At 34.5% G+C, this 17,824-nt stretch overlaps 1 protein-coding gene across 1 annotated transcript; it reads left to right on the top strand.

Annotated features, from left to right (window-relative positions):
• The first annotated feature begins 2,611 nt into the window (after positions 1-2,611).
• LOC138305553 (CBP80/20-dependent translation initiation factor-like) lies at positions 2,612-14,627 on the top strand. Its single transcript, XM_069245843.1, has 5 exons — positions 2,612-2,744; positions 5,310-5,586; positions 6,045-6,241; positions 7,194-7,285; positions 11,760-14,627. The coding sequence occupies exons 1-5, from the start codon at positions 2,658-2,660 to the stop codon at positions 11,893-11,895; spliced, it is 789 nt and encodes a 262-aa protein (XP_069101944.1). The 5' UTR covers positions 2,612-2,657; the 3' UTR covers positions 11,896-14,627.
• Positions 14,628-17,824: the final 3,197 nt, after the last annotated feature.

The raw sequence follows: 17,824 nt of genomic DNA, 5'->3' as shown, positions 1-17,824 counted from the left end.
TGCAGTTATACTGATAATATAACCATTGACTTATCAATCTTTAACACTCGAATCAACTCCTATCATCCAGAAGTTTTACCGCAGCAGTACTTTCAGTACTTTGATTCCTTCCACTGTTTACCTGGCCGACATTCGTTATAGCTATCATACTATAATTAGAGCATTTCTCGGTCAACCGTGTCGACCAGGGTCGTTTATATTTACATATGGTTAAACCGGGTGGTGTTCGTTTCTGCATAGCAAATGTGTTATTCTCACACGATCTCATCCTCGATATTCAGGTGTTGCAATCACTACCTTTAAAGATGCTCCACCGCTGACAAATGATAATTTTTCACGATCAAAAACAGGAGCAGACGATTTAGTATTTTTCTTCAGTTACAAAAGTTACTTACTTTACACTATTACCACCATTGAAAAGTTTGAGCTTGTAATTTTACTTCAAGTTAAAAATATGAAAAACAATTAATTGCATCCCGAAAAAAATCCGTGTCACTATATCCTATATGGAAGGAAGTACTGATTGCGCATGCACCAAAGGCGAAATTAATTATTTTATATTATTTTTTGTGTTAATTAGACATATATATATATACACGATCAAACACCAATTATTGCTCAACTGAGGAATATCATTTATGCTTTGTCGGCGGTGGAGCATCTTTAACGGGATATGGTGAGTTAGTTATCACAGAAACATATATACACAGAGATTGGCAACTCCTCCATTTTTACGATCGGCAGATGTACCTCTGTATGTGCTTAGGCTTTTTTAGATAAACTCTTGAATAGTTGAATATATAAGAATAACTTTGATATGTTGTAAAAGTTCAGTAATTTTCAGATGATTCGAGTACGATTTTGGATAGAAAAACAATATTTCAAGTTATTTATTAATAAAACAAAACGCACTTCCGGTTTTGAATGCCTGATTTTCGAAAAACCAAGTAAAATTGCTTATTTTCTTGCTTTCAAAAATCATATTAGATAACATCAATCGGGAAAACTGATCACATCAAACCATGATATAATGTTTAAACTTTGTGTTGATGCAAAAATATCATGTTTAAAAGAATACACTTAAAAGTAGTTAGCCAAGGGAAAATGCCTATAAACCGGTGGTCCCTCTGCCTGTCAACAAAGACAAAGAGGGAGTTTCCAATCTCTATGTATATATGTTTCTGGTTATCAGACTCCCTCATGTAGAACACAAACACGTAAATATTCAGTTTTTCCTGGAACCATAACAGATTGGAATTCCTTACAACCACAAATTCTCTCAAATCCTTCTACTACAGCATTCAAATCACCAATCCTTTCTGCCTGTTATTATTATTTTTTAACATTCACTTCAATTGACATAAACTTCAGCTTGATGAAGGTGGCCAGTACAATATAGATGTAGTTGTAGATGTAGTTGATCCATAATTTAAAAGCCTATATTCCGAATTTGCATATTACAGAGTTATCTGCACTTGCGGGTAGGTATTGATTGTGACGTCATATGTTTGCGAGCGTAACGACATACGTTTCGGAGAAAACCACGTGAATTGCGCTCACAAAACAATGACGTAATAATCGATACCTACCCGCAAGGGAGCTAACTCTGTAATATGCAAAGACGGAATACCTTAACATACATGTAATTTGTAGGATTTATACTTGAAACATTAAATCCAACGTCGTTTGTATAAGCTGAACAATTAGTTCGGCGGTTTGTAATACAGTTAAACATGCTGTAAAGGACACCTCTATATTAAAGCAACCTGTCTACAAAGGACAAGTTTGCTATGTCAGGTTACAGGTTTGACTGTATAATTACAATAGACGGCTTGGATCTTGTAAATTTTTAAACATAACATAAAATAGCAAACGTATAGATATGTATATGTCTTGAATTTTTGGCTATTTGATATTTTGAGTTTTGGAACCACTATTTAAATACATGTACGTGTACTTAAGTGAACGCGTTTATCATGAATCGTTCTCAATTTTATTATACACTGTATAGCATGCCGGTATTGATACTCGAAATGAAACAGATTTTTACCATTATTTAAAGTCATAGTCAGAATTATTGAAACAGAAATATGTAGAAAAAAATGTTTAGACTACTGTTTGGCATCTTGGTTATGAAAATTGCGGGATATTTTTTAAATCCCGTTATTTGGTTTCTGAAATTGACGGTTTATTTATATTTTTTTTTTCAATTTGATTATTTATATTTTTTTTGTTTTAATGTTATACTTTTTTTAAATTAAAATTGGTAACATTCAGTGCTATTTGATATATTCTTAAAAAAGAAAAGTTTAAGAATTATGGCACACATGATATTGTTCCTGATATTATATATCTGAGTGTTGTTTAAATTATCAAAAAAACTGTTTTCTAAAAGCAAGAACATTTTTAATTTTTTTTTTTTTTTTTACTTAAAAAAAAAATACATCAATTAACAGAAATGGAAAAAGCTAAGTATTAATAGTCTAAAATGTCTTTTATAGAAATGCATTCCTCCTTTACACTTTATATTAAAAATATAGTTATGATGAAGAGAACAAGTTTGGGTTCACACACTGATTTTACTCCATAGGTGAAATAAGAACCAAAATATACGAGGAGTGCCGACTAGTTCCGGTAGTGACTTCCGAAGAGGTAAAATGGCGGCCACCGGTCGAGGCAGAGGTAGAGGTAGAGGACTGTTACAACAAACACCGCCTGCTCCCGGACTGCAGAAAGATTCAACGGTAATAAACATGACACGTGGCTTTGGTATCCCACCCGATACATTTTGTGATTCATGTAACAATAGATTCGCACTCTGTTCTTTTGTAGACGATCAAGCACCTGTTAAAAAAATGTCTAAAAAATGTGATGCACGCGGCATCAGCTGTAACAGGATCAATAACAAGTAATATCTGGATGTTTCCCATTTAACATAGGAATGTTCGCTATAACTGATCCGTATTCACGTACTGCTTAAATTGGTATAGTATCAATTTAACATCAATTGCAAGTTTACTAGTCTAGTACAAATAGCCTAGGCTACTTGCATTATACATGTACATGTATATTATTTTTCCCATATGAAGTACATCATACATGTAGTGTTGGGAATCGTACGATATTCTGTTATCGATAATCACCTATAATTGCGGTAAGTGTCAGCCAATCGATTATATGTAAAAGGAGGGGGTCGGTTGGGTCTCTGTCACTCAGCTGTCAGGGAGCATGTAGAGCCGTAGATTTCCACGCCGGAGACCCGGTTTCGATTCCTGTTCGGGGCATTCGATGGAATGTGTATTTTCCCTGTTCTTCTACATATATTTAATTATTTTGGTTAGCTTAAAAATGCACAATTCTTAAAAAAATATTCCTAAGTAATATTTTGGCCCTGGATTGAATAGGTCTATTTCCTAGCCTTGAAGCAGAATTCATAGTCATTTGATTAGATACATCTTTATATTATTTGTTATCATTCCAATTCAACATAATTCAATAATCTTTATTAATGACAATATACATGCACACTTATGTTTTTTTCTCCCGATTGTACTTAAGTTAAATAGCATGATTGGTACTATTACTAATACAAATATAATAGGTAAGAGTAAAAGAACAACTCCTGTTCTCTCTTCAGCAAAAATGAAAGAAAACTGGCAATTCTGTTTTTGAAACGATCATTGATGTTAAAATCTATCTCATAATCAATTATCGAAAATCGGTTGTCTTTCCGATTAGATATTGATTACATTTGATAGTTAAGACAACACTTATATAAAGATCACACATACATGTACATGTAGTAAATCTACACATATGCATATTTTTATTTTTTGATACATACAAAATATGTGTAAGAGGCTGGGTTACTCATTGGTGACCATGTAGATGTATGCACAGTCAAACCCAGTCACTGTAATATTGAAATTCTTGCAAACTATTTCATCCCCATAAGAAATATAGAGGCAGCAATTATAGGATTGTTGTATAAACACAGATGATTTCTGAGTGCATCATTAGTTTAGCTTCTATAATTCAAATACTAGCTGTGTTACATTTGTTCACAGGCTGACATGCTCCATTTCAGTCTGTATGGCTGCAATTATTTCAGAATGACTACAACATGTGTTATATGCACATATTGGAGCAATACATTTCATACATGTACCCCTGTATGCTAACTTTTAAAAGCACTTGAAATTTTTATCAATCTCATCTGATTTAAGCATTATAATCAAAAGCCTTGGCTAGCGAAGTTGATTTCAATATAGCTATAGATCCTTATATTCATTCCGTTCCATAGCAACATCCCTAGTGGCCTTATTCTAATGGCTAGTCAAATTACTGCCTTTTAATTTCTTAAAGGAGACTAAATAGTTTGCATGAGCTGTCAAAATCATGATCATTTTTGTTGTCATTTTGACCCTTGATCATAATAATAATATACATGTATTAGCTTTTTTTTCCATTGAAACACATTTTTATTAGCCTTTTCACAGTATAAAAAGACAAAAACAAAACAAAACATCCGTCTCACTTTCTCATTTATAGTATTTAGTAACATACATGTAGCTATATAGTTTTATGTATATGAATGCTGTAACGAAATATAATTGTTTGATTTAGCCAAATGGAGAAAATGTCCTTGAACTATAAGTTCAGAGAGCTATAAAGGTCACCAGAACATGACCCCTGACAGGATGTTATTAGATCCTGTATGAAACAGAGTTAGAATAACGATCGGTATTTTAATAAGTTTTTGTACAGTAAAACATGGTTATAATGAATCGCTTGAGACTAACATTACAGTGAATAGTCGGGCAAAGAAAACCAGTCTAAATGCGTTCATTGGCCTTCCAAAAGTTCTCACATATTAATACGACGGTCAAGTTCTGCTTAGTTTCCCAGTTCTGACCATTAGAGTAAAGAAAAGTTGAAAGTATTGAAAGCGAGGCTGCGTGGAAATGTAACCACGGACATAGTGAGCCGGGAGGACGTTTTAGAATTTCAATACTTTAAATTAATTTCTTCGCACGCAGACAGATTTTGACGAGAGATTTTATTTTTCCATTTCATAAGAAATTATACTGGATACATTCACACCATTTTTACCGACTTTAGCCATCCTTGCCCGACTGTTCACTTTCACAAAAATCACTTTGTTATAAGCATAGTTCCTTATATTGTATTATAAACATATTATATCAATTTTGACAGGGCATGAAAAATACTATGTTATTGTCACAAATTTTGTTGTAAGCGTATTCATTATAACCATGTTTTACTGTAATTTTTGTTTTGTTTACCAGACTGAAGATGGACTTGAGGAAATTAATAAATTAATTAACAACCTTACCTTGAATATCGATGATGATGACTTAATACAAATACATCAGAAAACAGAGAAAACTTTGAAGAGTTCAGACGACTTGAAAAAAATCGCGGAGATGATTTATCAGAAATGCCTGAAGGACATGGAATTTGCTAAATGTGGGGCTTTAATCTGTGACAGAATGCAGGATGTCGAAGTTCAAGGTTCAAAGTTCAGAACAGCATTGCTGGCTCTTGTACAAAAAGATTTCAAAGGTAATAAAGACTGCATTCATGACTAGAGCAGACATCGGTCCGGACGGGATTTTAAAATAGGTGGTCCAAGAAAAATTTTGCAAACATGTCCATCGGACCAGCAAATTTTGCGATGTCTGCGTCTGCTAAAGTATCAAATATTTATGAAATATTTTGAAGTTTATAGATATTTAAAATAAGATTATATCTATTTATATATACCGTATGAAAGGATATTTCCAAGATTTAGAACCTACATCGTACTTGTATTGGATGAATGAGTCGTCCACCAGTCGCCTGAATGCTCAGAGGTACTGTATATGCAGGGGATTGGAAATCTGATAGTGTACACATTGTACTATTTATGGACCTTCCTCCACCTATATGATCATGGCTGTTAATCTATAAAGCTAAGTTAATCAAGCCAAACCAATAACAGGATATTATAGTAATTCAATTTACCATGATTGTTTTGACAGAGAAAGACGAGACCCGAAAGAATAACCTGAAACGATATTTGGGATTTTTCACCTTTTTGTGTCAAATCTTCAGTAATATGCGACTAAAGCAAGGTCAGTGTTTGGAACCTTTGATTGTACCGATATACGATTGTTTGGAGATGACCGTCGATGACCAGGAATGTAAAGACGATGAACTGGAAACTTTCTCTCTACAAGTAAGATTATTATGTAGTAATATAACATGATTAATTTTTGGGTAGGATCTGCAGGTAGGATGCAAAAAATTCTTAGTTATACATGTAGCTACCTTTGGATGGGTCCCTAAAATTTTGCATTTTAAATACATAAGTCTTTTAAATACTATACCAAAATCATGTTGGTACAAAATTAGTGTTGGGACGAGTCAATTGATTGTCTCTTACTATCGATAGCTATCAGGCAGGTGTCATGTCGGCAACAATCTACTTGACTCTATTGATTGTAAAAAAAAATAATGTCTTTTGCGTTTTTAATACAACGGAACACCTAGGATGTAACTGAAGTTATAGAGGTACAGATGAATGATCCATAAAGCATCCTACACCAATGGTTTAGCTTAATGAAATCAGCATCAATTGGTTTATTAAACAAAAAATAATCATAAAGATTGCAAATATATCTAGTTAAATATCAATTCAAAAACATTTCTCGAAACTGATTGTGTACTATCAATAATTGATCAGTTTTAATGCCCAATTAATAGTAAATTCTTTTGTTTTAGTTTATAATACAAGATGAATTATTTTGGTTATGGTTACAAGTGAATTATATGTTTTTTATTATAATACTGTAAGTGAATTATTTTGTTTGTAGTTACAAATGAATTCTTTTCATTTGTAGTTACAAGTGATTTTTGTTTTGTTTTTAGTTACAGGTGAATTCTTTTGTTTGTAGTTACAAGTGACTTCTTTTGTTTGTAGTTACAAGTGAAATCTTTCGTTTGTAGTTACAACTGAATTCTTTCGTTTGTAGTTACACATGAATTCTTTTGTTTGTAGTTACAAGTGAATTCTTTTGTTTGTAGTTACAAGTGAATTCTTTTGTTTGTAGTTACAAGTGAATTCTTTTGTTTGTAGTTACAAGTGAATTCTTTTGTTTTTAGTTACAAGTGAATTCTTTTGTTTGTAGTTACAAGTAATAGGGAAGGAGCTGGACACCAATAACCAGACTAGAATGAATAGTTTAATGGAGAAAATTAGAATGAGGATCATACAAGATGGGTAAGACTTGTTCACCATTGTAATGACCTAGTTCATATGGTGTCTTCAGGGGTGTAATTGTATTCATTGACTTGTTCACCATTGTAATAACCTAGTTCATATGGTGTCTTCAGGGGTGTAACTGTGTTCATTGACTTGTTCACCATTGTAATGACCTAGTTCATATGGTGTCTTCAGGGGTGTAACTGTGTTCATTGACTTGTTCACCATTGTAATGACCTAGTTCATATGGTGTCTTCAGGGGTGTAACTGTGTTCATTGACTTGTTCACCATTGTAATGACCTAGTTCATATGGTGTCTTCAGGGGTGTAACTGTGTTAACTGACTTGTTCACCATTGTAATGACCTAGTTCATATGGTGTCTTCAGGGGTGTAACTGTGTTCATTGACTTTTTCACCATTGTAATGACCTAGTTCATATGGTGTCTTCAGTAGTGTAACTGTGTTCATTGACTTGTTCACTATTGTAATGACCTAGTTCATATGGTGTCTTCAGGGGTGTAACTGTGTTATTGACTAGTTCACCATTGTAATGACCTAGTTCATATGGTGTCTTCAGGGGTGTAACTGTGTTCATTGACTTGTTCACCATTGTAATGACCTAGTTCATATGGTGTCTTCAGGGGTGTAACTGTGTTCATTGACTTGTTCACCATTGTAATGACCTAGTTCATATGGTGTCTTCAGGGGTGTAACTGTGTTCATTGACTTGTTCACCATTGTAATGACCTAGTTCATATGGTGTCTTCAGGGGTGTAACTGTGTTCATTGACTTGTTCACCATTGTAATGACCTAGTTCATATGGTGTCTTCAGGGGTGTAACTGTGTTCATTGACTTGTTCACCATTGTAATGACCTAGTTCATATGGTGTCTTCAGGGGTGTAACTGTGTTCATTGACTTGTTCACCATTGTAATGACCTAGTTCATATGGTGTCTTCAGGGGTGTAACTGTGTTCATTGACTTGTTCACCATTGTAATGACCTAGTTCATATGGTGTCTTCAGGGGTGTAACTGTGTTCATTGACTTGTTCACCATTGTAATGACCTAGTTCATATGGTGTCTTCAGGGGTGTAACTGTGTTCATTGACTTGTTCACCATTGTAATGACCTAGTTCATATGGTGTCTTCAGGGGTGTAACTGTGTTAATTGACTTGTTCACCATTGTAATGACCTAGTTCATATGGTGTCTTCAGGGGTGTAACTGTGTTAACTGACTTGTTCATCATTGTAATGACCTAGTTCATATGGTGTCTTCAGGGGTGTAACTGTGTTATTGTCTTGTTCACCATTGTAATGACCTAGTTCATATGGTGTCTTCAGGGGTGTAACTGTGTTATTGTCTTGTTCACCATTGTAATGACCTAGTTCATACGGTGTCTTCAGGAGTGTAACTGTGTTCATTGACTTGTTCACCATTGTAATGACCTAGTTCATACGGTGTCTTCAGGGGTGTAACTGTGTTCATTGACTTGTTCATCACTGTAATGACCTAGTTCATATGGTGTCTTCAGGGGTGTAACTGTGTTCATTGACTTAAACACCATTGTAATGACTTTGTTCATATGGTGTCTTCAGGGGTGTAACTATGTTCATTGACTTGATCACCATTGTAATGACCTAGTTTATATGGTGTCTTCAGGGGTGTAACTGTGTTCATTGACTTGTTCACCATTGTAATGACCTATTTCATATGGTGTCTTCAGGGGTGTAACTGTGTTATTGTCTTGTTCACCATTGTAATGACCTAGTTCATATGGTGTCTTCAGGGGTGTAACTGTGTTCATTGACTTGTTCGTCACTGTAATGACCTAGTTCATATGGTGTCTTCAGGGGTGTAACTGTGTTCATTGACTTGTTCACCATTGTAATGACTTAGTTCATATGGTGTCTTCAGGGGTGTAACTGTGTTCATTGACTTGTTCACCATTGTAATGACCTAGTTCATATGGTGTCTTCAGGGGTGTAACTGTGTTCATTGTCTTGTTCACCATTGTAATGACCTAGTTCATATGGTGTCTTCAGGGGTGTAACTGTGTTATTGACTTGATCACCATTGTAATGACCTAGCTCATATGGTGTCTTCAGGGGTGTAACTGTGTTATTGTCTTGTTCACCATTGTAATGACCTAGTTCATATGGTGTCTTCAGGGGTGTAACAGTGTTCATTGACTTGATCACCATTGTAATGACCTAGTTCATATGGTGTCTTCAGGGGTGTACCTGTGTTCATTGACTTGTTCACCATTGTAATGACCTAGTTCATACGGTGTCTTCAGGGGTGTAACTGTGTTCATTGACTTGTTCACCATTGTAATGACCTAGTTCATACGGTGTCTTCAGGGGTGTAACTGTGTTCATTGACTTGTTCACAATTGTAATGACCTAGTTCATTCGGTGTCTTCAGGGGTGTAACTGTGTTCATTGACTTGTTCGTCACTGTAATGACCTAGTTCATATGGTGTCTTCAGGGGTGTAACTGTGTTCATTGATTTAAACACCATTGTAATGACTTTGTTCATATGGTGTCTTCAGGGGTGTAACTGTGTTCATTGACTTGATCACCATTGTAATGACCTAGTTCATATGGTGTCTTCAGGAGTGTAACTGTGTTATTGTCTTGTTCACCATTGTAATGACCTAGTTCATATGGTGTCTCTTCATGGGTGTAACTGTGTTATTGTCTTGTTCACCATTGTAATGACCTAGTTCATATGGTGTCTTCAGGGGTGTAACTGTGTTATTGTCTTGTTCACCATTGTAATGACCTAGTTCATATGGTGTCCTCAGGGGTGTAACTGTGTTCATTGACTTGATCACCATTGTAATGACCTAGTTCATATGGTGTCTTCAGGGGTGTAACTGTGTTCATTGACTTGTTCACCATTGTAATGACTTAGTTCATACGGTGTCTTCAGGGGTGTAACTGTGTTCATTGACTTGTTCACCATTGTAATGACCTAGTTCATACGGTGTCTTCAGGGGTGTAACTGTGTTCATTGACTTGTTCGTCACTGTAATGACCTAGTTCATATGGTGTCTTCAGGGGTGTAACTGTGTTCATTGACTTAAACACCATTGTAATGACTTTGTTCATATGGTGTCTTCAGGGGTGTAACTGTGTTCATGGACTTGTTCACCATTGTAATAACCTAGTTCATATGGTGTCTTCAGGGTGTAACTGTGTGCATTGACTTGTTCACCATTGTAATGACCTAGTTCATATGGTGTCTTCAGGGGTGTAACTGTGTTCATTGACTTGATCACCATTGTAATGACCTAGTTTATATGGTGTCTTCAGGGGTGTAACTGTGTTCATTGACTTGTTCACCATTGTAATGACCTATTTCATATGGTGTCTTCAGGGGTGTAACTGTGTTATTGTCTTGTTAACCATTGTAATGACCTAGTTCATATGGTGTCTTCAGGGGTGTAACTGTGTTTAACTGACTTGTTCATCATTGTAATGACCTAGTTCATATGGTGTTTCAGGGGTGTAACTGTGTTAACTGACTTGTTCATCATTGTAATGACCTAGTTCATATGGTGTCTTCAGGGGTGTAACTGTGTGCATTGACTTGTTCATCATTGTAATGACCTAGTTCATATAGTGTCTTCAGGGGTGTAACTGTGTGCATTGACTTGGTAACCATTGTAATGACCTAGTTCATATAGTGTCTTCAGGGGTGTAACTGTCTTAATTGACTTGTTCATTCCTGTAGATTCCTAGTAGACCTAGAAGAGTTCATCTGATGTCTTCAGGGATGTAACTGTGTTAATTAACTTGTTCATTCCTGTAGTTTCTTAGTAGATGTAGAACAGTTCATATGGTGTCCTCAGGTGTGTTAATTGAATTTAAATAAAAAAATAATGATGTGGTCATCCTCGATACTACAGGGGTTTTTACAACATATAATCTCTACACCCCAGGACTAGCTCATAGTGAAACTGGAGGCAACATAACAGAACAGGTAATTTAGTCCTTTGATGTACATTAAATGAGCTGTATAACGGTACACTGTGTTTGACTGTGTGGCTTTGAAGTTGGGCGTTGCTCTCTCTATAGTCTTCAAAGAAAATGTTTTGCGTGCCTGTGATTGGTTCAGATTTTTTCCCCTGAGCTACCAACAGTTTTACTATGAGACTGTCCAGAGGTGTAGAGATGGTAAGTGATCAGAACCCCTGGAATATCAATGATGGGATGTGTAAAAAGTATACCTTGTAATATGTTGGGTTTTAATTTTTATATTTTTATTTTTTTTTTTTTTTGTGAAAGTTTATATTATGATTTTGAAGGATATTGCTATGATCACCAAAATTTGGAAAGAGAAAAATTGAGAAAAAGATTAAAATTTCGAATTATAATGTCAATTTTGACATTAATAATTCAATTAATAAAACATTGAGATAAAATTCCATCACATTTAACAAACAGAGTTTTACATCGTCTTATTTCTGTGATTTTTTTAGGTTAACCGCAAGAGGCAGATGTACTTTACTTGAACTTGTTGAATGTTACGCACGCTCATGGAAGACAATGCCGAACGATATCACACGCTTTTATTGTGACGCCATGGCTGATGTTTTGGCAGGAATGGTCATATGAGATGGTGGACACTGGTGTTAGTACTGATAATACCTTAGATTCAGTAAAATAAAAAAGAAGACAGTCCGGAAAACGAAAGAAGGCGATGCATGATTGCTTCCCATGGCAACCCTAAGTCTATGGGATTATTGTTGAGGGGATACACTGCTTTCTTTCACGGTTGTTAAAAATACACCTTGGATACCTGCAAGTTGATTTTGGATTCATCCAAATATAAAGAGTGCTGAAATGTCAGGCTGTTCCATTCTCGGAGTAGAGGGGTCAGGATGAGGAGAGAGCTCAATGACAATCTTCAAACAAATTTTGAATTACATTTGTATTTCTTGTTTCTTGCATAGCACCGTAAACATTCCTCAATGTTTTCTCTGACGACTGCTTTTCATGCTACAATTTTCTATAAATTTACTTACTCTTGCCAGCCAGAAGAGAGGTAAGTTTATGAAAATTCTCCGTACCTCTATTGTTTTCTTCCTTTTTTGTCATTTTTGTGAATTACTCTAAGCATCAAATACCTTGCAAAGGCATATTTTTAAAACAATGAAAAGTCACCCTTGGCCTTCTTGATAATAGATATTTGTTAAAGGTTAAAGAATATGATAAAGTCTTGATGGAAAGATAAATGATGAATTATAGAAAATATTGATACATGATATGAGTTTACTTGATAACATTTTGTCAATGGATTTGTTTGATTTTCACAGGAATGTTTTTTTCCAAGTTTTACCAAAGCCTTAAAAGAACAGAACATAATCTGCAAAATTTCTTTTATTATTTCTACTCAATAATCAAATTCCATCTTGTTTAATAGAATTTTTTAAATTACTATAACTTGGTTCAGATAATATTCTCTGGTATTTTTTTCAGGTGGTCTATTATTGTATGTATGAGTTATTTTCACTGAGGTTTGAACATTTCAAGACGGCTACATTGTCTGGCCTCTTTGGAAATTCATAAATGGCTAATACAGTTGTACTGTATCCATATCTAATTATAATAAAGAAGCAGAAGCATAATGAAATAGAAGGATCACTGATTGAGATATTATTTCTTAATATATCTATTTTACATGGTTGCAAATCAAAGTATATAACTTATACAAATCGATTTTGGTACCCCAGATGTTAGTACAGATGCAAATCACTTTCGATGGCCTAGATATTGATGTTAGCGCGGAAGAGGTCTTAGAATGGGAGGAAACTTGAGTGCCTAGAGAAAACCCACATGAACAGCCAGGTGACCCCTGACCTTTCATATCCGTGCCGGGATGGATGAGTTTATCATTTTGTCTACAATACTTAGATTGATTGTCTTTATTATTATAAATATAAATAGCAACAAAAACCAGTAAATTTTAGAGCATTGTAGTTTTAATTGGTAGTTTTGATGAATAATACTTAGATACATGATTTCTTTAGAAGTCAAAGGGACATGGGCTCTTATTAGATTGATTACAGTTACACCATGTTTTGTGGCCGAGAGTTTAGATGTCCAGGCACATTATATCAGCCATCCTCGTCAGGGTCGCAAGTTCAAATCCCATATGGGGCATGTGACCGCTGGTCGGAGGTTTTTCACCGCTACTCCAGGTTTCCTCCACTATCTAAACCTGGCACATCCTTAAATGTCCCTGGCTGTATAATAGGACGTTGAAACAATCAAACTAAATCCTGCGTACAAACAATGATTTTTTTTTGTTCCATATAAATTACTAGGAAAGCACTGGGAATCAATTACACCTCCTTACTCCTCGTCTTCATCCACGTCAAAATCACTATTAAGAATTGATATACTGTATTCATATCTTCATGGCTTTACACCTACTAACTAATACATCCGTCCCACTGCCTTATACCTCACATATCTGTTTTGTCTTTTAGTGAATGAAGTTATCTCCCCTATCAAGTAGGATGAAAATATCCTCTACCCTATTAGTTTCATTTTTGCTTGTCTAAGAGAGTGTGTGAAAAAGTGGGTTTTTTTTCTCCAAAAAAATTAATTTCCCCACAAATCCATGAACTTCCCATTTTGATGACTTAATCTTAAAAGTATGTAGTTCAAGGGTTGATCGGTAACTTAAGGGAGATAACTCTGAATTAAGCAAATGCAAAATCAGTGATTTTAGAATGTATCATTATCACTCAAATGAAGTATGAAGGAGAATAGTTTATATTTCACCTTCTAATCACAATTATTGGATGTGTATTAACGTTTTATTCTCAAGTTTAATATTATAACTTTGCTTGGTGTACCCAGGTGTCTTCATACAGCTGTCGCAATAAAATGTTTAGCAATATCTGAAGCTATTACATTGCCCATTTTGAGCACAGGGACTTGGCACGAATTTCTAACAGGGAGTAGTTATAAATATTTATATTATAGTATTTAATATAACTGCGGTTGGTTAGAAATTTGTACCAGGTCCCTGTGATATTGAGTGTTGAATTAAAGACTTGAAAATGGTGTCCTTGTGTATAAAACTAAGGATGGATATTTATTATTCAATTTCATATTGTGAGGGGCATTTCATACTCTTTTTTTGATAATTTTGAGCTTTCCATCTGTCGAAAACCAATATGATGAAGAAATTACTCTGTATTCATGATTTTAATCTTTGAGATGTATTTTTTGTTAGCTCATGTTTGATCAAAGTAGAAATTGGACATCTTGAAAGCTTTGGTCCTTTTCATTTTTCCCATCTAGGTTTTTTTTTCAAAGGCTATACAGAAAAAATAGAAGAAATTATTCTAGAGTTATGTCCCCTGTTGTGATCACAGGGACCTGGCACAGATCTTCAACCAACGGTCAATATATCTTGTATGTATTTTAGTTTTACACATTATATATAGACCATTGGTTGAAAATTTGTGCCAAGTTTTGATATCCTTATCAGTTTTAGAATGACCTATTTTGATTCTGTATTATAATTACATTCTGTATTATTATTTTTTTATTAATTTTTAAACACTACTTTACCAATGAATATATTTTCAATGATAATATTGAAAAGTATTATTATTAAAGGTGCTACACCGTGTATTCATGGTAATTTTTTATTTATTTAAAACAGAAGCAGGTGATTAAATTAGTATTTTTCTTCAGTAACAAAAGTACTGACTTTATACTTATGCCATCATTGAAATGTTTGAACTTTCTGTTCTACTTAAGCATTGAAGTCACTATTTTTTAATTTCATCGGGGTATGAAAGAAATTTTGTGTGCAAATTGTAAGAATATGCGTCACGAATTCACACAAAAGTTTGCAAACAAAATTTATTTCATAACCCGATGAAATTATAAAATAGTGACCTCAATGCGTATACGTATGATACATATGATTCCATTGATTTTTTCCAAGGGATTATTTTTTCCAAATCAATATGCAACGTCAATGTTTCTATTGTGACGTCACGATAACGTCGGGGTTTCCGCGCCATTCTCGGATATTTTTTTTTTTCATCATGGAATGAAAATAATGAATAGGCCAATCAGAAAGCCTGAAACAAAGAGAAAATTAATTATTTCAGAAAAAAAATTTAAATTGAATCTCGAAAAAACAACCCCCATATGGAATGAGGTACTGATTGCGCAGACAACACATGAATTGTATGTAATTTTATTTGGACATTTAAAACACCATTAAGCCTTAATTATTGTCCAAATGATAAATATGGTTTATGCTCTGTCACAGTGGATCATCTTTATAAATAAAAAACAACAACAAAAAAAAACATGGGCATATAATATCGGATCTATCTTAAGTCAGTATGCAAGAACCATGCCATAAGTATTATACTAATCTGTTAATTCATTCCCCCCTGAAGACACATTTAGACTCTTCTAAATCTAAGACTAGATCAGTCCATTATGGAATCTTAGGGGTGAAAAGGTTACTAGTATATATATAATCTTCTTATATTGACAGACGAATATAATACCTACATATGGCAAGAACACTGTTTGTAGTATAGGAAAGGAAAAAATTGTTTGAATTTCTTTAAAAAATCATGAAAGCTTCACCTCAATGGCATTATACACAGATATTGTCAATTTTTAATATCTTGTTGTCTTATTGTGGAGTATTCCGTCTTTGCATAATACACAGTTACCTCCCTTGCGGGTAGGTATCCATTGTGACATCATTATTTTGTGTGCAAAATTCATGTCATTTTCTCTAAAAAGTATGATGTTACGCTCGCAATCACAGTACCTACCTGTAAGGGCAGATAACTCTGTAATATCCAAATATGGAATATGATTTATCAAATTATGTTATCATTGGAAACAAATTACATTTTTTGTAGTTATCGTTTGTTGTTCAAAGTATAAACTTTTATGATGGGAAATGGTGCTTTGTTAAAATTTTTCCAATGCATTGCTCACTGCCACTGGTAACAAAATCTTATGAACAAAATTAATACATATGCTTTACTAGATAAAATACATGTTAATTGCTACATGAGCAAGTGTTTCTTTGGTGTTATAGAATGAATGTTTATAGAAAAGGTCATGACTATATAAAAAATGATAATAAACCATTAAACAAATTACAATGTTTTCTTTTACTTTGGAAGTCTAATGTGATCATCCTTGTGTCACTACATGTGCATTTCGAACTATCGAAGTTACTTACCTTCGTTTCACAAAGCTGACTAGTGCATGTGCACAGAGATGAAGTCAGTATACCATTTCAGCATTCTCTTCTCAGCAGTAAGACAAAATCATTTATTTGATAAGCACTTTATTCTCAGTAAGACAAAATCATTTCAGCATTATATTCCTATTTAAAGATTGGTTTTGGTTTTATTAGTTTAACCTCCTATTAACAGCCAGGGTCATGTAAGGATGTGCCAGGTTTGTTAGCCAGAGTACCCAGAGAAAAACCACCGACCAGCAGTCAGTACCTGGCAACTGTCCCACATGGGGTTCAAACTCACGATCCAGAGGTGGAGGGCTTGTGGTAATATGTTGAGACATCTTAACCACTCAGCCACTGCGACCCGGAAATTATTTAAAGATCGATTTTTTAGAATTTCTATGAAGATTGGCTTATTTGCAATACGAAAAGCCAATGAAAAGTATACCTCACCGCATTATTTTTCAAAATATGACCGATTTGCTTCCTAATAACCCTTAAATTTTGGTCTGAAAATGTTAAAAAATAGGCGAATCCGTAGCACATTTCAACATTTTATGTTATTCATTTACCCTTGTTAGTTTTTACCGATTGGCACATTTTTAGAGTGATACACTTCAAGTTAACACTCGAAAAGGTTCTAGACGAAATACTTGCTCGAATGCCGATTTCAGAAGCGAGTTGTAATAGATGAGTATGGAGAAATAAAATACGTTTGCTGGATTCGGATAGCGACGTAACAAACGTATGACGTCACAGAAGGGACGGTCTACGTTTGAGCTTCTTGTTTCACTTCAAGGTGAAAATATTAAAAATAATTGTGTCCCGAAAAAAAATCCATAGCACTATGTCATATATGGAATGAAACACCGATTGTGCATGCACCATAAGCAAAATGATTTTTTTCTCTCAGTAATTAGACATTTATATACACGATTAAAAATCAGTTATAATTCAATCAAATGACGAGTATTGTCATTAATGCTCTGTCTTGGTGAAGCATCTTAAAAATAACTATTTAAAATCGTTAAGGACAACCTCTCCTGTTGGAAAATGTATCTGAATGCAGACCTTTGTTTTGGGAGGCTGCTGCATCGTGTCAACTTGTGATAGCATGCATGTCCAATAAAGTCTGCAACCAAAGATACAGAACAGCAAACCCATCCGCGCCGATTGCATTATACTGACAACGGAAAACCCCTTCATTGAAGTTTATTCTAAGCGCTATATAACAGTAACAGAAATGAACTGTTATTTTTTATAAACTCCGCCGTAGCCGGTCCCGGGCAGAGGGAT

This window comes from Argopecten irradians, chromosome 13 (genome assembly GCF_041381155.1).
Source record: "Argopecten irradians isolate NY chromosome 13, Ai_NY, whole genome shotgun sequence".
Classification (NCBI taxonomy): Eukaryota; Metazoa; Mollusca; class Bivalvia; order Pectinida; family Pectinidae; genus Argopecten; species Argopecten irradians.
This window is presented reverse-complemented; position numbering and strand designations above follow the sequence as displayed.